Source organism: Epinephelus moara, chromosome 11, assembly GCF_006386435.1.
Source record: "Epinephelus moara isolate mb chromosome 11, YSFRI_EMoa_1.0, whole genome shotgun sequence".
Classification (NCBI taxonomy): domain Eukaryota; kingdom Metazoa; phylum Chordata; class Actinopteri; order Perciformes; family Serranidae; genus Epinephelus; species Epinephelus moara.
The window spans coordinates 4,379,998-4,403,547 of record NC_065516.1 but is presented as its reverse complement, the minus strand read 5'-3'; the positions used below and the strand labels follow the sequence as shown (position 1 = coordinate 4,403,547).

Here is a 23,550-nt window from a genome sequence, read left to right as displayed (position 1 = left end):
CAAATGTTTAGCTTTAAGCTATATCAGGCCAGTTTGTTCATAATTGCCAGCAGTTAATGTTATTCTTACTTTCTTGTTCTTGAGTTTTTTCTTTCCTTTGTATATTATGAGTCTGATCACTTCAGCCACTCATCCACAATTTGAAGGGCATGCCATAATTATATGATGTAACTTCTATGTTGTGATATTCTTTGTTTTAGTGTGTGTGTTGCTCAGAATTGCCTAATTTTGCCTAAAATTGCCCGGCCCCGACCATTGATGCGCAGCAGCTATAATTAGCATATGAATTCTTGAGTTATGGCCAAAAACATATTTTGTAAGGTCACAGTGACCTTGACCTTTGACCTGTCACCACCAAATTGTAATTGGTTGATTCTTTTCTTTTTTTAAAGAATTTTTTTGTGTAATTTTTTTCCTTCATATGTGGGAAAGCTAAGAGAGACAGGAAAGGTGGGAGAAAGAGGAAGGATGACATGCAGCGAGGGGCTGTGGGCTGGCGAGGGGCCGTGGGCTGCCGCTGCAGAGGACTCTATATGGGGTGCACACTACCAGATGACCACGAGGTCACCCCATAATTGGTTCATTCTTGAGTCCAAGTGGATGTTTTTGCCAAATTTGAAAAAATTTTCTCAAGGTGTTCTTGAGATAACATGTTAGCTAGTTGGCTACGTAGGCCCATTCTTGCAAACTAGCTAACTGTGAACTGTGACTTGTTTCTCGAGCAGTATGAATATAAGAGGATGTTTGTGCCACACAAGTTCCCTGCTACTCTTTAGACTTTGGTAATTGGACCTGCATTTGTATAGCGCCTTTCTAGTCATCCGACCACTCAAAGCGCTTTTTACACTACAAGTCACATTCACCCATTCACACACACATTCATACACTGGTGGCCAAAGCAACCATACAAAGTGCCACCTGCTACTCAGTTTTTAGCACTCTCACACACCGATGGAAGCATCAGCGGGAGCAATTTGGGGTTCAGTATCTTGCTCAAGGATAATTCGACATGCAGACTGGAGAAACCGGGGTTCGAACCGCTGATCTTCCAATTGGTGGATGACCTGCTCTACCTCTGAGCCCTTCACGAAAACGAGATGGATGGGGTCATGACCTTTTACCTATAACCACCAAAGTTTAATCTCTTTATTGTTAAGTCCAAGTTGACTTTTGTGCCAAATTTGAGGAAATTCCCCTCAAGGCCTTTTTGAATTATCACTTTTATGAGAATGAGACAGGCGCAAGGTCATGGTGACATTTTACAACCAAAATCTTATTGAGACCAAGTAGATGTTTCTGCCAAATTTAAGGAAATTGCCTCAAGTTTTTCTTGAGATATCACATTCACAAGAATGAGACGCATCAGGTCACAATGACCTTGATCTTTGACCACCAAAACCTAATCAGTTCATCCTCAAGTCAAAGTGGACATTTATGCCAAATTTGAGGAAATTCCCTCAAGGCCTCCTTGAGATCTCGCGTTTATGAGAATGGGATGGACGGATGGATAAGCTGAAAACATAATTCCTCTGGCCACGACTTTTGCCGGCACAGACACACAATTGATCTAATAAATAAATCAATGATTTGATGTTTGAGCAGCTCTAACAGAGGAAGTCAGAGGTTTACTGCTTTCCTCTTTGTGTCTTCTTGTGTTGTAACTTATGCTGTAGTATCATATCTTGCTTTGTCACATCCTGTCATGTTGTAACTTTTTTTATATCCTGTCTTGTATCTTGTGTCATCATGTAATCAGATGGACATAACCTTATCTGGTTCACAACTGGTAGGATAAAGAGCAGAGTAGACTGACCCAGCATGTAGCGCAGGCAGCTCCAGTTGACTCCTCTCTTTGAGTCCAGGTTGTCCAGGTGGTTCTGCACAAACTGCATGCTGGACGTGAAATCTGCCTGATTGAACTCATAGGGAATGTTCCAGCCGAGAGGACCAAACTTACGACGCTCCTGACAGGAAGACAAAGAAGGAGAAAAGTAATGACAGAGGAAAAGAGAATGAGAGGGCAATATTACCAAATCATATAAACAAATGTTCTTCCTTCTAGGAAAACATTCCTTCACTTAATTTGTACGAGAATCAATTTGCAGAGACCTTCTCTCATCAATGATTTCAATCTTTTTTTGGTCAAAAGTATATTATCATTTTATGGTGTTTTAAAGGTCTAGTGTGTAGGATGTAGGGGGCATATCAGCAGAAATATAATTTAATAAAACAGGTATGTTTTCTTTAGTGCAGAGGTCTTCAACGTTTTTCAGGCCAAGGACCCCCAAACTGATGGAGAGATGGAGCAGGGACCCCCTACTATATGTATTACATATTATATATTAAATTGTGTTTTATATTATCTGGGCCTAGTACCATGTATAAACACACTTTGTTCTTGTGCATTAAGCTATTCAGATGATACACAGGTTCATATATTCATGTTTTTATTTTAAACGTGCAAGGTACAGTGAGTAGGGTGGCCTTGCCACTGCCATTTATAAACATATCTCGTCAGCTGATACCAATGCCAAAATCAACACTGTCTGTCAATTACATGATAATCAAGCATGCAAGCTATTCAAATTGACGTTTCTATTTTAAACATAAATGTGCAAACAAAAGGGAGTGATGGCCTATTAGTGCTACTGCCATGCATAAACATACCTGTTATCTTCCATACAATACTAAACTATTAAAATAATGGACAGATTCATGGTTGGGTTTTTTTAACATACTTGTAAGGGGACAGTGAATCCTCAAGCCATCTGTGGATGGCACTTATAGGCCTACTCTCACATTAGTGAGATGTCTGACCCTGATGAGTCGCAGACAACTTATCTATCCTTAGATGAATGGAGGTTGTCAGGCAGAGGGTCTATCCATGTCTTGTCTCTGCGCCAGGAGTCAGCCTCAGAAAAGTAGTTTCCCCTATATGCAACTAGCAGTGGGGCGCTGCCGCTGCCGCTGCCGCTGCTGATTATTTTTCGTCTTAGCTCTTTAGAAACTACCGTTATATTATTTGGTGCTATGGACGGTTCATATGCAGGTAGAACAGGTCTATACCTTGTCCTTTTATTAAACAAACGAAATAGCCCTATGTTATTTATCTTAATTACACGACGGCATGTCATTTCTGTCTCTACATGGTCGCACGTTTACAATTCTCCTCTGCTCTCTGTATGGGGCCGAACCCCCTTGTTAATGTGTATCTAAAGACATTATAATTTATGGAAAAAATTGTGGGGAAAAAATTAAAAAATATAAAAAATTGTCTAATCAACCAAAAATGTCCCCTAGGGGCCACGGATCCCCTGTTGAAGACCTCTGCTTTAGTGTATAATCACCAGAAAATAAGAATCTTTGTCTTTTCAAAATCTTACAATGAGCTGTTTATATCTACATAGGGAGCAGGTCCTCATCTACAAAGATGCCATGTTGCACTGCCACGTGTGGTAGTCAGGAACTAGTGTTGTCACGATACCAAAATCTTTGTTTCGGTACCAATACCAATATGAATTTCGATACTTTTCGATACTCTTCGGTACTTTTCCTAAGGAAAAGTCCTTTTGGATACAAACCTTTAGAACAATAAATAGTAGGGGTGTAACGGTACCAAAAAAATCATGGTTCAGTAAGTACCTCGGTACGGACGTCACGGTTTGGTTGCTCAAATGTTCCACCAAGTTTGTGTTGTCTCGTTTTGTCTCCCTTTGCGAGGCAGACTTTCTCTTGTCTTTTTTCACGTGCGCCAGCTGCGGATGTTGATACAGGTGTTGTCATACACACCACTTGTGCAATCAATTTCAAAATACCGGTATTTTCCAAATGCAGTATAGTACCGTTTGGAATACTCTAGTACCGCGGTACTATTTTAGTACCGGTATACCGTGCAACACTATCAGGAACAGACAAACCAAACATTGGCTCTAGAAAAGACATTCATGTTTTTTCATCAGCCACTGTTGTTGGTGGCCCCTCATAATGAAAGTGTTGGAAAAACACTGATTTTTAAAAAAAAAAACATGAACCTGCTTTATTTAGTGCTTTTACTAGTTTAAATCACCTGGTCGGTTTATTATGGAGAGGAAGAGACTTTTGTGGATAATTCAGCTCTTGGTAAAAACCTCCTGAACGTCTGGATCAGAAATAAGGTAAGCACAGATTAGCAGGTGCTAGGCTAGCAGCTCGTCTGCAACAGGCCAAACAGCATAGAAGAAACCTTGATTTGCAACATAAAATAAGTGTTTTTATCTTTTTTATCGCCTGGTCTGTTTGTTTTAGAGAGGAAGGGACCTCTGTGGATAATTCAGCTCCTGGTAAAAACCTCCGGAACAATGAACACTGAAGGAATTCTAACCAGGAGAAGTTTCAGCTGGTTGCAATCTGTAACCACTAGATGCCACTAAATCCCCCTAAATCTTACACACTGTTCGTTTAAAGCTCTGAACAAGCAGATAGACTGTATACAGACCTGTACAGTGGTGTGAAGGAAGGCCAAGGCATAGAGAAGAGGTTTCCACTGAGGCAGGTTGCTGATCTCCAACTGATCCTGAGTGACACTGTTGAAGGTCCTCTTCAGACCAGCTTTCATCCCTGATGAAGAGGAGGGGCAGAGGATTAACACACTTTTAATTAAAATAAATTATGAATCGGTGGATTAATAAAATAAATAAATTAATATTAGGTTTAAGTGGTGTCACAGTATTACAGCAGACAATGGTATTTAGAAATCTCAGCGGTATTATTTACAATACCGTCAAAAATACAGATGCTCTTCTTAATTGTACTCATACAGAGATACTGTTTTAGGGATGTATTGAGCATAATGCATATCAGACACCACCAGAGGGCAGTCACTACAAGTGGAACAGGACACTGAGTTGGCGAAAATGGCGACTGCGAGTGGTGGGCATAAATTTAGAGGACTGTACACAACCAGCAAACAATGGCACAGAGGGACTGTGGGATAAAAACAGCACATTTTCACATCTAACCTTGTGAAATAAGGGTTTATTTTGACCAGAGGTAGTGATTGTTGGAACAGTGGACTAACTAAATAAAAGACTAATGAGACCAACTGAGATGTTTTGGTTAGTTTTATTTTGTTGCTGTTGAGTTTGAATGAAGTGTGTTTTATAATGTTAATCACCTTGAATACTGTCACACAAATGCTGTCATACAGCGTACATCCTGGTTAAATATTAGAAAAGTATAAAAAAAAATAGATACCACCCAAGCCTAATTAATATGTAAATTGGACCAGAAACCTAAAATACAGGGGTGGGTAGTAACAAATTTCAAGTAACACATGAGTAAAAAAGTAGTTAAGGAAGGACAAGTACTTTTCATGTTCCTTTTTTTTTAACTGTACTTCTGCTCTTCTATACTCGAGTATATTTTTGAACCAATAATCTACTTTTTACTTCACTACATTTGCCATTTATACAGGGCGTAAAATTAACACCCGCCATTGACGGCGGGTAAAAAATGAGTTTGGCGAGCAAAACAAAAACATACACCGGCCAGTGGCCAATGGAAAATTTTGAATTGCATGCGGGGTTTTTTATGTGCTTCGACCATTTCTGCCAGCTGTGTCAGACTATTTTGTGTGCCGGGAACGCATGACATCAGCTAACTGAACCCCAGGCATTCTATGGTAACTTCTGAGCAAGATGTGGCGACACATTCCTGCCGTGAAGCCACCGCTAGAAAAGAGGAAAAACGAAGATGAACATGTTGGACCTGGACAAGAAGAACAGGCAGTTAAACGGAGTACAAATGTTGCGTTCTATTGGAAAATGGAAACTAGACGAGGCTGGCCAGCCGCGGTCATGGCTGACCTACGACCCCACACCAACACGATGAGCTGCAGCCTTTGCTGCAAGCACGCCAAAGAAACACAGAGGACAGGGTTGGATTTTACTAAAGTTGGATTTTCATACTAAAAATGTATGTTAATTATTTTTAGTCAAACAAGGCATGATTTTTTTATTTGGCTGGTGAAAAATATGTTTGGCCGGTAAATTTTTGGAGGTCACTAGCCAATGGCAGAGAAGGTAAAAAGTTAATTTTACGCCCTGCATTTATACCTTTGTTACAACACGTCTGCTCTAAATAGGGTTGAGTTTAGGGGGAAAGCACGAGTACCACCTCTACTGCAGATGCCAATGACACAGCAAAGCATCAAAAAGGGGTAGTAAGGTGTTTTTTAAACTACAGTAGAAAAACACCCTCCTGAGGTTACAATGAACGCGATAAAAATTAAACTGTATGACAACCTAAGTCAGTGAGGTAAGCCTGCTAGCGTGATGTTAAAGTTACCAGATAGCTAATGTTAGCCTGTTTAATTTTAACAGTAACATTACAGTAAACGAGTCAGCAGCCAATGTTTGCATTTACAGTGAGTGAGCTGGCGATAACACCACTTTAACTATGAGATATTAAAACTCCTGAAACTCCTCTTCTAAACTCCACCAGCACATTGAAGTTACACATACTGTAGGCGAAATGTAGTTAGCTGGCTAATGTTAGCTACCGCTATGTTAATTTGCCATGTGTATCGTTAATCTTTGATGTTATGATAATGACATTAACTTATCTTGTAGCTAGTAATCTGTTGGCCTTTTGAATTCATTCATCTTCATCAAAAGGGGTTAGGATTATTCATTAATTTAAAAAAAGTTTTATTAACCAGTGCTCATTTTGCACCAGCCAGCACGCCAAAATATCAAAATGAGTAACTTGTACTCTGAGTAACTGATTAACCCAGTACCTTTTTTACTTTTATTTGAGTAGGTTTCTCAAATGGTAATTTATACTTTTACTTGAGTCATTTTTTTAGGGGAGTAATTATACTTACTTGAGTATAGGTTTTCAGTACTCTACCCTATGGAAGCCCATTGCCGCCACTTGATGGAAAAAAATAAGATCTATTAACTCAAAATAATGACTTACTAAGTCAAAATAATGAGATACTAAGTCAAAAATAATGAGATACTAAGTCAAAATGATGACTTGCTAAGTCAAAAAATTGAGATACTAAGTCAAAAATAATGACATACTAAGTCAAAATGATGACTTGCTAAGTCAAAATAATGAGATACTAAGTCAAAATAATGACTTGCTAAGTCAAAATAATAGATACTAAGTCAAAATAATGACTTGCTAAGTCAAAATAATGAGATACTAAGTCAAAAATAATGATACTAAGTCAAAAATAATGAGATACTAAGTCAAAATAATGACTTACTAAGTCAAAATAATGAGATACTAAGTCAAAAATAATGAGATACTAAGTCAAAAATAATGACATACTAAGTCAAAATAATGACTTGCTAAGTCAAAATAATGATACTAAGTCAAAATAATGAGATACTAAGTCAAAATAATGACTTGCTAAGTCGAAATAATGAGATACTAAGTCAAAATAATGACTTAAATAAGGACTTACTAAGTCAAAATAATGAGATACTAAGTCAAAATAATGACTTGCTAAGTCAAAATAATGAGATACTAAGTCAAAATAATGACTTACTAAGTCAAAATAATGAGATACTAAGTCAAAAATAATGAGATACCAAGTCAAAATAATGAGATACTAAGTCAAAATAATGAGATAGCAAGTCCAATAATGAGGTGAATGAGTACAGTTACAGCCTTCGAGAATCCATACTCTTCATCTCTCAGTCACGATGGATAACATCATTGAGGGATACCAACTCAAAACAATGACGTAATAACTCATGTACATCGGATATGCCACACACTACACTTTGATGTGACGTATGGGGTATGTTTGGCTACTTAAGTAGTCTACAAATTACAAAATGTGGTAAAATAGTGTTGATTTTAAGTGTTCTGTTTGGCTAAGACATAAAGTTAGTTATACAACAGTTAGTTCCGACCGAGTAATTTGATTTGATTGGACGAGAAGCATTCTGTGAGTGCTGATATAGAGTATAACATCACTGGGACTTGTAACAGTAAAATCACTCCGCTCACAGGTGTTATAAATATAAATACAACCGTTAATTAACCAACTGTCACACTCGCTACATTGACACAAACTGACACTATAGTGTTACACCAAGAAGATGGATATTTTCCCCAAAATTACATTTGAATTAAATTATGAGTGGTCATCAGGAGAGCCAGGAGTCTTCTGTGCAGACCTCCAGGTGTGTTTGTGTAACATCAGCCGACCTCGACAAACTGGAGAGGAGCAAAAATTAAGCAAACACGGTCAGCTATTATCAATGATCATCTGATGAGGCTCATCTGGAGGTCTGCACAGAAGAGTCCTGGCTTTCCTTTTCCTCGTCCTCTCCTGACAACCACTCATAATTTAATTCAAATGTAATTTTATTAGATCTTATTTTTTTCCATCAAGTGGCGGAAATGGGCTTCCATACTACCCACATCTGCTAAAGTATAAAAAATAAAATGAAGGAGCAGGGCGTAGGATCGGGGAAGATGATCAGGTGAAGATTTGGGTTTCTGAACTAGATAAAGAGTTTCTTACCAAGAGGAGGTTCATTAGTGAACTTGATGGAGGACTGAAGGAAGGTGATGGAGAATCTGTACACACACACACACACACACACACACACACACACACACACACACACACACACACACACACACACACACAGAGTGAAATTACAGATGTCCAGGACTCCACTACAGTTAAAGGTCATATGTATAGCTTTTTCATCAAAACGAATATTTAAAAAAAAAAAAAAAAATCCATAGAACGTCTAGAAAAGTGTAGAATTAAAGTCTATATTTTCCTGAAAAAAATAATTAGAGTAGAGAAATAATTGTTTTAGAAATTTTGAGGGGTCCAAAATATTTCAATATTTTGATCTGGTTACGTTGGTTATGGGGTGGGGGGCCTCAGGGTTGCCAGATTGTGATAGCTGCAGAGGTATGGCGTTGTCCCAGCGCTATGCGTCGCAAATTCTAGCCAACCAACAGAGAAGCAAAACCAGAATCAACACTGGTTCAGCTTTTGATCGTTGGTGTCAGCTGAAGGCAGAAAAAGGGCTAAAAAGCCACGCAGAGGCTGCCACTTTCCTTCTGGACAGGTAAGCTAATGTTTGCTAACTAACGCAGCAGGGTTGTAAAAAGATATATATCTGCTGAATATATCTAATATCTAGTAAAGCCGAACTAGTAATTGCACTGCACCTAGATGAACTATGTTAAGAAAAAGTTAAAATGTCGGCTAATTTCAGATATTTTACCTAATACTCTAGGAACTGCGTTTTTGGGATGGTAACGTTAGTTTTTTGCGGCTTGTTGTAAAATAGAGTCGTAAAAAGATATATCTGCTGAATATATCTAATATCTAGTAAAGCCGAACTAGTAATGACACTGCACCTAGATGAAATTGGTAAGAAAAAGTAAGGATGATGGTTAATTTAAGATATTTTATCTCTAGAAACAGCGTATTTGGGACTGTGATTCTTCCGGTTGTAGAGCTGTCAAATAGTGTCACAAAAAAGTAAATCTACTGAATATATCAAATATCTAGTAAAGCCGAACTAGTAATGACACTACATCTAGATGAAATATGTTAAGAAAAAGTAAGGATGTTGGTTAATTTCAGATATTTTAGCAAGTTCTCTAGAAACTGCGTTTTTTGGGATTGTGATTGTTCCGGTTGTGGAGTTGTCAAATAGTGTCGTAAAAAGTAAATCTACTGAATATATCTAGTACAGCCAAACTATCATGTTATTATTATCATTATTATTATTATTATTATTATTATTGGTGGGAAATTATAACAGAGGAATATATTTGCCGTTTTAATATCAAGAACACTTTCGTGTTTTTGTGTGTATACAGGACGTTGTTGAATCAGGGAATCCGTGTGTCCACCACGACAAAGGATCCTAATTGACTAATTACGTTAGCATTAGTGACGAGTAGAGCTAAAAATGCTTTACAGAGATTGTTACAGTGTGTTACAGGGCGCACAAGAGAGGATTCATGATTTATTATTATTATTTTTTAATTACTGTTCCACAAAAGACTCTTCACTTGACATCGCTGTCTCCAGTGTCTGTCGTTTACGAACCTGGCAACCTACAGAACTGAAGAGTGGAGCGAGAGTGGGCGAGTGTGAGTGCGACACCTAATGACCGGGAAGTATGAATCCTATATCTATCATCTTTAAATCATTAGTGTGTTATTTGTTCTGGTGTGATGAACACTGCAACTTCCAGAGTACGCCAGCAGGGGTTCGTTGTGTCTTACTTTGGGTGCACGTCGGTTGTCAGCCACACTCGGAAACCTTTGTGCACGCTCTCTGGGGTTGCTGCGGTGACTGTCTCCAGCAGCTCGTCCAGGAAGTCCAGTCCCAGGTGGCAGTTCTGGAGGAGGAGCCAGCCGCCATCCGTCATGCTGTTGGCCAATAGCCTGCGAGCGTGAATCTCCTGGCCCTGCCCCATGGAAATGGGACGGCACGGTGCCCCCTGGAGGCAGAGAGTGCATCCATCTGTTCTCATGCTCATATCCATCCATGTTCAACCTACTCATCCATATTTTTATATATCTAAGACTTGGTGTTAGGGTTAGGGTTTCGCTATTTTCAGACATCCAGGTCTTTTAAAAGCAGGATCTCAGTCTGAACCAATTTTTAGGCTTTTGGTAATAAAAGAGTCAATGGATGATGGGTTTTCCAAGTCAAATTTTGATTAGAAGTATTTTGAATTACTGACATTTTAAAGCAGCTTTTCACCTGGTTTTTGATATTCAAAAATACTAATAAAAATCACAGGACTTAAGAGTGACTACAATGAGCCATATTTAATCAGTGTACCCTTTGTTCTTTTTCGTTTTTCCATTTCAAAACCAAATCAGAAAACAATCTTGTTTTTCTGTTTTAAAACCAGAACAGAAAAGCGGGAAAACAGAACAACAGAAATCACACGTTTTGTAGTTGTGTTTTGGTTTTAAAATTAAAACAGAAGTGCGGCCATAACTAGGCTACAAGTAGTTGAGAATGGAGCGCTCCTCTGTGAAGTTCAAAAGTTCCTCCGCAGATCTCCCAGCATTCCCCGAATTTATCCAAATATCACAATAACAAAACAAAGAAATTAAAAACTTCATTTTCACGTTCTTCTGTTTTAATTTTAAAACAAAAAAAACAACTACGAAACGTGGGATTTCTGTTGTTCCGTTTTCCCGTTTTCCCGTTCTGGTTTTAAAACAGAAAAATTAGATTGTTTTTCTGTTTTTCTGATTTGGTTTTGAAACGGAAAAAAGAAAGAACGAAGGGTACACAGATTATATTTATATCCTACCCAACTTCTATCGATTTATTGATCCATTAACTGTTAATCATCATCGATACTTCCTCTATCTTCTCTGTCTCCATCCACCCACATCCATCTCTCAATCCCTTCATGCATTTCTGTCCATTATCTGATCATCTATATGTTTTTTTAATGCTCCCCCCTTTCCCTGATCAATTCATTATCTCCTATTGCACCCATCTATTGTAATTTCCCGTATTTAAATATCCCAAACCTTCATCCTCCCATCAATTATGTTTCCTCCATCCACTGATTTATTTTCCACATTAATCTTTATCTCTCCACCCATTGCATTCATCCATCCCATTCATGCACCTTGTTCTTGGCCAGCCTCTCTATGTTTTCAGTCGGATCAGAGCCCATCGACAGCAGACAGACCATCGGCGTCCTGTTGTCGCTCTCTGCCAACATGGCATCCAAGTCCAGAACCAAACCTTCAGCATACTGCTGACCCAGAGAGTCCGAGATGTAGCAACGCGCCTGGTCAACACACACACAAATACACACACTATTTCATTCTCACTGCCAGAGTGCTAGCGTCACACTGCAGGGAACAAAAGAGTGCTGGCGTCACACTGTAGGGAACTAGAGAGTACAGGTGTTTCACTGTAGGGAATGAGAGAGAGCTGCTGTCATAATGTAAGAAACTAGAGAGTGCGAGCGGTACATTGTAGGACCAAGAGAATGCCTGTGTTACATTGTAGGGAAGGAGAGAGTGCCAGTGTTACACTGATGGGAACTAGAGAGTGCCAGTGTTACACTATAGGGACGTAGAGAGTGCCGGTGTAGGGAACACGACAAAGTAAACAAACTTGTGCTGTAGCATGCATGTCATGGGCAGACAGAGTGTTGTTTGTGGTATTGAAGAATAAGGATCACACCAGCATCTAAACTGCCTGATGTGACATTTGCAGGTACGTTTATATGCTGTTTAAAGTGCAACTGAGCAGCTCATTTAGCAGTCTGCAGCCTGCAAACTGACATCAACAGAGCACTTTTTCCCCAGTTAATGTTTATTTGATGGATCGTTCAACATGCTAAGGTGCAGGACAAGATATGTGTTCATGTTTGTAAGTTAGATAAGAAGGAGACTTCAGCAGAAAAGATAGTGTGGTTTTTCTTATTCAGAATCTGTGTGAGACATTGATTGAAGATTTGATTGGCCTTATTAAAATAAGGTCTCTTACTCAGGGGCACCATCAAGAAACAAAAAAAACAAAACATAAATTTCTCGCTTGTGATTTAATGATTAATGAACACTTCCACTAAACATATTGGTTCAATCCCTACATTTGAGTATAAACTCAAATGAATTAAGCAGTGGTATGGTCTTAGTTATATTTGCCTTGCTGTTATTTATATACTTCAGTGTTTCGCAGTCAGACCTGAGCGGTGGTTCTGTCGGGACACCAGCTCCGGATGAGCAGAAGCTTCCGGAAGGTGTTGAGCTTTTCCTCATACCCATCAGGCAGTGTTGCATCCTCTGGCGTTGGATGGTCAAACCACGTCCTCCAGGCACGCTCGTTCTGGCTCACCTGGACACACGAAAACATAACTGCTGTAGGTCTATGTGTTCCAGATTTACCTGCTCCAATGTTAACACACCCGGGTTCTACCTGAGTCAGGATCTGGGTGAACGGCAGCAGGCTGGACAGCTGCACCAGGTTGAGCCAGGTCTGATCTAGGATCCAGCGCCGTGGTTTGGATTCTACAGAGTTGAGATCCAAAGAGGCTCCACCTACGGAGATAGCATTTACTGTCAAATGACTTGAGTAAGTAACGAAAAGAAAAGAATGGAGAGAGGAGGAGGAAGAAGATGAATGTGTGACCTTTGATAAAGGTGAGCACTTCGGGGTGCGAGATGTTTCTGGCCTGGAGGTCGATCTTTAGAGCCAACAGCAAAGTGAAAAGCAGTTTGTGTTCCTCATACAGACTCCTGGCTGTGTAACAGTACACCTGAGGGAGGGACAAACAGGTAGTCAGCAGGATACTGCACATCCAATCAAAACCTAAATCACAGCATACTTCTATAGGCTCGGGTTGCCATAGTGAGTGATGACTGGACAGATAAAAAGGTCAGAATCACCGCCAACAAATAACTAATTGCAGATTTGATCATCTCTGGATGGTTTACAGGTCACATGTTTGGTTTGGACTAAAGGTCTTGCTGGTGAGCAGCACCTGGTAGGTGAGGAAGTTGATGATGTTACTGATGCGTTTGGAGGTGACCTGCGACTTGGCAGAGTTTTGCATGGACGAGTCAAACAGCCCCAGGAACTGACGCAAAGACGTCTGGTACATAACGTTGACCAGCGACATCTCCACAATCAGGAAGTAGAGGATGCTGCCCCTGGTGGCCACCGGCCGGTACTCCTCCCTGGCCTGGTTGATCTTCACCTCCGTTTCTGCTGCAACTGACAGCTTCTCACTCACCTTGAAGACAAGTAGACCAGATTGTTTTGTTCATCTTTAGTTACTGTTCTTCAGTCAGCGAGACTTTGCTTTATTTTGTGTTGGATGACGGAGGAAAAGGGACATTAAAACAGAGGGTGGACAGGGAGCAGTACCTCCTGAGCAGTGGTTTTGGTGACCCTCAGAACCTCTATCAGAGACTCGTCCTCCACCAAGGACCCCTGGGTGCTGGTCAGCCTGAACAGCAAACTGTCCTCCAGCTCCTGCATCTTCCTCTTGTTGGCTGTCACCTCCTCTAAGAGCTTCACTCGCTCCGCCTCCAACTCCTAAAGGGACCCACAGGGTAGACGCTTCAGATTTATGTATTTATGTAGAGGGTTTAAGTTTTGGACTTGAGTAGGTGTCACTGCACAGGCATTAATTTTTGATTAAAAGTCATGCTTTTTACATTGTTACAGAGTTTATCCTGAATGTACAAATATACTGATACCTCAGTAGACATAAATCCTTCTTATAGGGAAAGGAAGGTTGAATTCAAGCTAACAATTACACTGATTACAGAGTTTATGGTATCAGCTGAGGATGGAAAAACAGAGTCTGCACACTATGCTATGTTTAATTAAAATCAATTAAATATTCATGTTAGACTAGTCTAGTGTGCAGACTGACTTTTTTTTGTCTTTGCATGATCTCTTGTCCAGCAACTAGTGTTCATTATCTGGATGTGTGTGCTTTTGTTTACCTTTTTGGTATCAGCTGAAACATCGGACTAATAAACGGGTGCAATTTTTGATGCAAATTGCTTTCATTGGATCACTGGATTCAATTATTTTCCAGTCCTTATTATTTTTAAACATATTCACAAATGCAAAATAACCCAAAATAATGGAATACATAATTAAAGCTGACTCTAAGAGCATGTTTTTGATGTTTATTAAAAACATTAATTAATAAAAAATAGTGGCTATTTAGGTGTCAAACAAGGCAATGTTCAGACTGCATGCAAAAGTTGCCTAAATGAGTTTTGTTTGCTCATATGTGACTTAGATCTGTTTTTGTTTTTTTCATACAGCGTGACAAGCACACATCACATGGAATGTGATCTTTTCATATCTGATTTGGGCAGCTTTCATAAGTTTCCCTTCTCTGTAGAAGGTGTAAAGAGGCAAACGGGAAATTAACACTTTCTCTTTGGACATGTTGGAAATTGTTTACTTATTGGAAGAGTGTATTTGAATGTTTCTCTAATGCATTAAGAAGAACTGGTAACTTAGCCTGCTAGTTGCTGTCTTAACTGCCACAAGTGTGTTACCTTTGGCAGGCAATCAGGCTGTTTCATTTGGCATGTCATTCTGTGCACCAACATATGGTATGTGGAAAAGACAGCTGGTGAATGTACTGGACTTAGAAAGGTTAAGGTTCTCTAATAAGAATAGGAGTCAAATATTTGTCAGAATTTCAGAGTTTGGAGCCCTGTACTTGACTATCTCAAGGCTAGTTGATTGTACTGGTCTCACTGAGTAGAAGTATAACCCCTATCGCTGTGTATATGCATGGATGTTGTCCTTGGACATGTTTTTTTTTTGTTTTTCTACCTGTAAAGATATTTGTTGCTGAGTTGTTGCAATGATGAAATAAGCATTTGTTTAATATTGAAAATCCTAAAATAAAGGTTAAAAGAACAGATACAGGTCTGACATTTGCAAAGCGACTTCAGTCTGAACAGTCATGTGATATCATGTGACTTATATGCGACCAAGTTTTTTTGGCTTGAGAATTTTTGTGGAGAGGTGCTGGCAGATGTAGTTTAAAGTAGCCCCTGACACCCCGAAATTATGGATAAACTCTTGTTTCAGTGAAGCACCATGTCATTATCCCACCACTCCTGACTCCTACTCCATATCCACACACGCCTCCGTACAGATGCTGTGCCATCAATCGGAAATGCTGAACTAGGGTAGCAGATGCTTAAAATTACTGTATCTTAAGTAAAGTCATAACCACAAGAACAAACAGGCTTGAAGTTGTACAAACAGACTACGATTCTACAGACATCATTTTCTTAAAGCAAGCTGATCAGTCTGACAATTTTACTATGAAGCAGCTAACTATTTTTCATGCAAGACAGCACAACTGGAAGTCTGTTCATATTCTGCATGAGAACAGTAAAGGCCACTGGCTAACCTAAATACATGACTGGGTTTACTGATGCATTCCAAACACCTGGACTGGAACACAGCACCTTAGAGACAAAGTTCAAGCTCTGACAACAGTCGTCCTACAAGAATGATTGTTTGGAAAGAGGTCACACAGATGCAGGATCCATATTTTGCTCTCCTGATCATGTCAGGAAATCAATTAAAATGACACAGCGCAGACTCAAACCAGTTTCTAATTGTAAGTGTCACAAAACGGTCAAATTCGTGTACATTATGGCACTTTTGGCATTACTTATCGTACTTCATACAGAGGGCAAAATTATTGTACAAATACGATAATTACTGTAAATCTGGCAACACAGGCTCACAAATTCACTGACATTCACTGCATATCAACTTATAAATGAAACTGGCTTCCATGTTTAAATCTATACAACAGTGTTCTACATGTAAAGTCTTTGTTATTGTTCTTTGCTCATTCAGGTCAGCTCAGAACCATGACCAGTTCACACTGGAAGCTGATAATTGCCATATTTAAAAGATAATGTGAACAGACAAACAGAAACTAAAATCACTGCCTCATGGTTTATGAATCCACGAAACAGTCAGGTTTCAGTTACAGTTTACATCCATGTCAGTCCAGACTCATATGTAGCCATGACAGTTGGCAGTGCTTCAAATATGGATGTTGCTGCAAAGAAGCTTCAGAAGATCTAAACAATCAGCACAGTTCCAAGGTGGACACCCACCTTATCCCTTTCTGTTCTTGTGATATGGTGAGATGATGCTAAGTAATAGCTAGAAAAGTATTTTTGCAGAACATTATGATGTCACAGTGAAGATGACCTTTGGCCTTGTGGATATAAAATGTTATCACTTCATCATTTTATACAATTAGATATTTGATCCAATTTGATTTGATCTGATTGTTGACCTTTGACCACCAAAATCTAATCTGTTCATCATTGAGTCCAAGTGAATGTTTGTGCCAGATTTGAAGAAATACCCTACAGTTGTGCTTGAGATATCGTATTTACAAAAATGGGCCTAGGTAGCCAACTAACTAATTCGCTAACTGGCTACTGCCAGCTCGGTGTAGTGACCTGTTTCTCCAGCAGTATGACTCGCCCCAGCAGCTGGTCCTCCAAGCCTCGCTGGGTGACGGTGAAGTCGACCACAGCCGCCCTGGCACTGACCTCGGGACTGTATGCCGGGTTGGCCAGCTTGGTGGTGATGTAGAGTGTGAAGCCCTTCATCACATCCACCTCCTTATCTCCCACCTTCACCTGTGGGAGGAAGAAGAATTCACATCAACAAAGCAATGATACGTTTATTTTCTTCTATAATCAAACTTAATATATACAGAGATTTGATATGACAGAGTGAGTTAAAATGTTTTGCTATATTTCTTAAATTCATGTAGGAGAAAAAGGAAAATTCACAGATCTCCTACTTTATAAGTTGATCCAGACTTAATGTAGTTTTTGTCCAGTATGTTATCCAGGACGGGGTCCAGTTCCTCTCCTATGTCCTCCAGCAGCAGAGGACGCCCCAGAGACAGACTGTCCTCCAGGTGGGAACGGAAATACTTATGGTTCAGAGACGTCACCTGGGACACAGAGGAACACAACCAACAATTAGGAGAACATTCAGTTTCATTTTGACTTCCTGTGTCTTTGTTTTGTTTCAACATGACGTTTTGTGACCTCACCTGCAGCTGCTGGTCTCTCTCTCTGTTCTGGATCCAGGTCTTGCCCTGACCCTGGGGGTCTATCAGCAGCGGATAGCGGGACGCCTTTGTCACCACGATGCCGTTCTGGATGGACAGGTCATCGCTGGGTAAACCCTGCAGGTTCCACTCACTCACTGTGGGGTTGTCCACCAACAGACCAATCACGTTTAAGTCCTGCAGTAGATTAGAATTTCTTCCTCACATCTGTTCTGCACCAACAATATTTTAGTGTTTGCATTTCCAAGATTCACACTTCTCTTCAATTAATTAGTTTGGCTTAAAGTATGACATTTACGGTTAGTAAAACATCACAATATAATAGTCTATCCTGACTGAACACAAATAAGAAAATTTAGTAAAAACTTTATAGGAAACATTTTTATGTATTATCCTGCTTTGTTTAACTTATCATAAATTCTCAAAGCTCACATTTAAATAGCAGACATGAACCTAATGTGGTAGAATTATCTGTATTATGAAAGCTCACTTAATGAATTCAGAATAACGTTCATGTCCAGAGTAATTCCTAAGTACAACAGAGTCTTGTCAAACTCACCACTCATAAAGAAAGAGACAAAAATATAATGAAATTTATTTATCCAGCGGAAGATACTAGAATTATCGCCTCACGGCTGTATGCCTCTACTAACCTGTCAAGTTGCAGTTACAGTTTCCATCCATGTCTGTAAAAACATGGATGCTTCACACACAGAAGATGTATACAATTAGCACAGTTTCAAGATTAGAGTCACCAATTCAGTATCTGACCAAATGTCTGACCAAGTGTTTTTGCAGAACATTATGATGTCACAATGAAGTTGACCTTTGAACTTTTGGATATGAAATATCATCGCTTTATCATTTGATCATTTGGAGTTACAGCCAAAAACATGTTTTGTAGGGTCACAACTGACCCTTGACCCTCAACCATCAAATTCTAATTAGTTTAGGTGGACGTTTATAACAAATTTGAGGAAACTCCCTCAAGGCCTTCCTGAGATGTTGTTTTCACGAGAATGAGACCGGCACAAGGTCACAATGACCTTTACCACCAAATTCTCATCAGTTCATTTGTGATTTAAAGTGGACGTTTGTGCCAAATTTGAAGAAATTCCTTCAAAGTCCTCTTGACATAACACGTTAACAAGAGTGAGACAGACACAAGTTCACAGTGACCTTGACCTTTGACCTTTGAACACAAAAACCTAATCAGTTCATCAATGAGTGAGAGTGGACGTATGTGCCAAATGTAAAGAAATTCTCTTGAGGTGTTCTTGAGATACCATGTTTACAAGAATTTGACATAAGAACATATGGACGTATAAACAGACAATCTGAAAACATAATTCCTTCGGCTGAGGCTATCACAGGCGCAGATGCATACTTAGCAATCAAAGCTCGTCTCTAATGTAAGCCTGTTTAAAGGTTTAGTTCTCTCTGTATTTATTCAGTAAAATTACTACATCTAGTTTACTTAAGTTTGCTGAGGAGGTTTTGTTTGCACTCCTGTTGGGTAACAAGATATCAAACAATTTTCAACAAACTACAGTGAACCTATGGTGGAAAGTTCAGCTTTGAATTCTTCCTGAACTGCTTTAATTTGTAGATACATTGTCAGTTTGACAGAAACTACAAAAACTTTGAATACAGTTTAGATCTCCAACTAAAATGTTGGTTCAAATAGATACTTGCTGATGCGCTTATATGATATAAATAAACTCATTTCTGAGGGGGAACACAGGTGAGACAGTTTTCAGGTATTCAGATTATGATCAGAGCATAAAAAAGAGACATTTAAAGAAACATTAAAGGAGACCTATTATGCCTTTTGGGGGGTCCCCTCTTCTTTAGTGTGTTAATTAGCATTTTTCTGCCTCTATAAGGTCTGCTGAGTAAAAAAAGAAAAGAAAAGAAGTCCAGGCTAAAGGGAGTTCTGTCTCCGCACAGACACACAGCTCCTGACCTGCCTGAAACAGCTCATTTGAATTTCCCGCCTTTACTTTCGCAAAGTTATTTCATAACAATGTGCTGCTAAAGTTAGACTGTACATCCAATGCTTAGTTGTAGGCCTCGGCTAACTGGCTAACCAAAGCTTTTGTTTTGAAATGCTTTTGCTATTCGGCATACAGTAAGTTAAACTGCCAGCTGCGTGGTGTCAGTAAGATGAATTTAATAACAGAATTGTGGAGAATCTAATAGAGCCAAGATGTGCAGCATGTCCATATTGACAAAAGTTGAAACATTTCTATGCAATCCGATCACACAAAAATACGTGAAATGACCACGACCTCTTAACACCGCATCCTAGGGCTGCGGATAACTAATCAAAAATTTTGCTTGGGGTCGGCCCACTTGACACGCTGCTGTGTTGTGCTATGGCCTATTTAAGTGCTGGAATTTGTTATTTACGTGACAACGCCTGAACGCAACACAGGCTCCGCTCCATTAGTGCCGTGCTGTGGGTTTGGGCCGGGCTCGGTTATAACTGTCTCGTTCTTGGGTCGGGTTCAGTAAGGAAAATGCGGCCCAATCCACGCTCTAGTGTACTCACCTGTGTCTGTGTGTGCACACGTGTCTGTGTGAGCGATACAGAGAGCAGAGGAGAATTGTAAACACGTGACCATGTAGAGACAGAAATGACATGCTGTGGTGTAAATAAGATAAATAACATAAGGCTATTTAGTTTGTTTAATAAAAGGACAAGGTATAGACCTGTTCTATAGGAAAGGTAACCTTAAATGACTTCTGTTGTGATCTGGTGCTATATAGAAAATAAAATTAACTTGACCTTCAAGGGGGGTGGGGTGCCCCCCTGATATAATGGTAGGGGAAACACTGGAGTATGACATGTTAGATCATTGACCTTAGCCTGGTAATAGAAGGGTATTACATGAATACAATGGTGTCATGGTGAGTCAACCTAATTCTTTCCAAATAGAACTATTCAAGTCATCTGGTGAAAATTCTTGTATTTTTTAATATCACAATATATATTGCAAAAATAAAATCGCAGTGTCGTTTCCAATATCGTGCAGCCCCACCGCATTCTGTGGTGGTGGCACTTAATAGGTTAAAATTATGTGCCGGTACCCCAGAAACAATGCTAATGTAAAGTCAATTAGGATCCTTTGTCGTGGTGGACACACAAATCCCCTGATTCAACAACGTCACACAGTGGGTGGTGGTTAATGTTGTTTTCTAGTTTAGAAAACTTTATTTTATCGCTATTTTTATCGTCATTTGACTGAATTTATTATAGTGCATTAGTTATGATTGTTTGGTCTCTAAAACACTGAATTGTGTGTGATATAACTGTCATTTTGATGTAATGAAGTAGTTAGATTATAGTTATTAGAGGATAAATTGTTCCCCTTATGTTATTAAAATGGCAAATATATTTCTCTTTTATAATTTCCCATCAATAATAATAATAACATGATAGTTCAGCTGTACTAGATATTTGATATATTCAGTAGATTAACTTTTTTACGACCCTGTTTGACAACTCTACAACCCGAAGAACTACCATTTCACAAACACAGTTTCTAGAGTACTAGCTTAATTATCTAAAATCTAACAACATCCTTACTTTTTCTTAACATAGTTCATCTAGCTGCAGTGTAATTACTAGTTCGGCTTTACTAGATATTGATATATTCAGTAGATATATCTTTTTACGACCCTATTTAGAACCCTATTTTGCAAATCAGAAGAACTACAACTGTGCTGCTGATATGTATCAAGCTGCATGGTCCTAGGGAATTGTAGTTTTAAAAAAAATATTAGTGTTTTTCCTAGATTTGGAAGTTGTAAATACTGAATTGAGAGTACACTGTGGACTTTAAGGGGGTGGTAAACACATTTGAGTAATCAGATTTTAAATATCTAATTTTTAAATGGGTGAAAATGAATTTTAATCATATTTTATCCATATCTGACAGCACCCCCAGTTGTTGACTACACTCACATTATAGTTGAGGACAAGATCTCTCTATAACAGTTGGTCCCATGTCTGTACCCCCTTTTGTTGCTGAGTTATAAGCCTTCAAACATGCACTGAGGTCAAGGTTCAAAGGTCAGCAATTTAAAGCAGGAGCCATGTAGAATCTTCATACTGACATGTGTTACTCTCCAGGTTGAGACCTTTCCAATGATGTATTTGGTTTAGCTCTATGACAAAGTTTTGATTTTTTTCATTTTTTGGACACAAGCCATGCCAGGTCTAGTTTCAGAGAGCACTTTATAGGCCCAGTGTATAAAATGATTTTTTGTTTGTTTTTTCTTTTTTACTGTAAATAGTTACTAATATGAGTCATCCTCAGAGAATACAATACTACTGACAATGGAGGAAGGTCTAAAGTGCTTGGGTTACGGTTAGGGCTGACAAGACCAACCCATTCTCATTCACGCATTGGTTACTATTTACACAACCCTGGAGATTTTTGGTATCTTTAAGATTCTTGGTTTTGGGATTTTATGTCAGCATGACATACATTCAATCAGAATCTGTATATTAGCCAATGCAAGCATACAAAGAATGTGTCTTGGTGTTTGCTCCCAAAAACACGCAACACAGAAGAATAAAAATAGAAAAAAAGTAAACCAATAATAACAATAATGAAATAAGCAAAAATAATATTAAAATTATATTGAAATTTCAAAATCTATTTACAGAGTGGAAGTGGAGCCTAGCAGTCCGGAAATGGTATATAAAACGTGAAATGAAATATTGACTGTACAAAGGAAATATAGTCTGCGCTATGGACAAAGAAATGAAGTGTATGAAATATATGATGGTGACAAAGGCAACAATGTGCATAAATAATTAAAGTGTGTAACAGTGGAAGTTGAATGCAATGCACAAACTTAAGTCCAGTTTGATGAAATAATATTAAAGGGACAAGTGCAGAGATTAAATGAGGGATGTGAAATGTAAAGTCCAGTTTGATCATCCCGTCTTCATCCTGTTTATGTTGTCATGGTACAAGATTTGATGCGCACACACACACAATGTAATTTTTCGTGCAAAGAAGGCTACAATTTAGCGGGAAGAAGTTTGATACTGTTAGGTTTTGTGTGAGAGCACTTTGTGGACTACAGCTCTTCGCTTCTCCCGACATGTATGATATACGTCACCACTCGCACTCGGAACATGGCTGTGTCTCTGGTACACTTCACCGCCTTCTTCCAAGGAGAGGACAAAAGCCTTAAGCGTGGCGAAAACCACGTCTGGACATGTGGAAAGTTTCAGCACACCGGCATCTTGATCTAATGGCTTTGTAGATCGTGGCAGAAGACGCAGCAGCAGCACTGTGAGTTGAGAAGTGGAGGGAAAGTGTGATGGGAAAGTGTGATGACGTGATGTCACATAGGCGACATGTAGTCTTTCTCATTACGTTGTTTCCACAGACTTTAACTAAAGAATCATACAATAAACTGTCAAACTCTTAACATGAAAAAATATTATTTAACCGACACAAAACATTTGTGTAATCCAAGGCATTTAATGACTGGGACCAGAAAATAATAATTTTCTCTCCATTACTCCCATTCATATTTTCTGAGCCTAGAGGTCCCATGGGGGTCTACCGGAAGGGGCGTGACTTACGAGCTCTATAGCCCTATGCTATCAAAAGCTGGTAAAATACACTTATTTTATTTTATGGCCTTGACATTAACCTGTTAGTCTAGTAGGAAGGGGGGGGGGGGGGGTCCCCATGGTCACGGTGGATTTTAAATGAAACNAGTCTAGTAGGAGGGGGGGGGGGGGGGTCCCCATGGTCACGGTGGATTTCTAAATGAAACCTATATTTCTGGAATCGTGAAGGTCTGTAGATAATGAATTTTGATGTTCCCATCGCGAAAAAGGGTAGTCCTCGGAATTCCGGTGGAATTTCGAATTCCGTCAATCGGAATATATGGA

The 23,550-nt window shown here is 39.2% G+C and overlaps 1 protein-coding gene across 1 annotated transcript in view; it reads right to left on the bottom strand.

The window, feature by feature from the left end:
• The window catches only part of dnah5l (dynein, axonemal, heavy chain 5 like), a 208,353-nt gene that overhangs the window by 26,372 nt on the left and 158,431 nt on the right, over window positions 1-23,550 (bottom strand). Inside the window, exons 81-93 of the mRNA XM_050056535.1 lie at window positions 17,607-17,801; window positions 17,349-17,504; window positions 16,999-17,181; window positions 13,892-14,062; window positions 13,506-13,757; window positions 13,154-13,280; window positions 12,941-13,062; window positions 12,710-12,859; window positions 11,640-11,804; window positions 10,264-10,481; window positions 8,525-8,580; window positions 4,475-4,596; window positions 1,814-1,964 (exon numbers count right to left, since the gene is read on the bottom strand). Coding sequence (XP_049912492.1) covers window positions 1,814-1,964; window positions 4,475-4,596; window positions 8,525-8,580; window positions 10,264-10,481; window positions 11,640-11,804; window positions 12,710-12,859; window positions 12,941-13,062; window positions 13,154-13,280; window positions 13,506-13,757; window positions 13,892-14,062; window positions 16,999-17,181; window positions 17,349-17,504; window positions 17,607-17,801 — 2,068 coding nt within the window. The remainder of the gene's footprint in view (window positions 1-1,813; window positions 1,965-4,474; window positions 4,597-8,524; window positions 8,581-10,263; window positions 10,482-11,639; window positions 11,805-12,709; window positions 12,860-12,940; window positions 13,063-13,153; window positions 13,281-13,505; window positions 13,758-13,891; window positions 14,063-16,998; window positions 17,182-17,348; window positions 17,505-17,606; window positions 17,802-23,550) is intronic.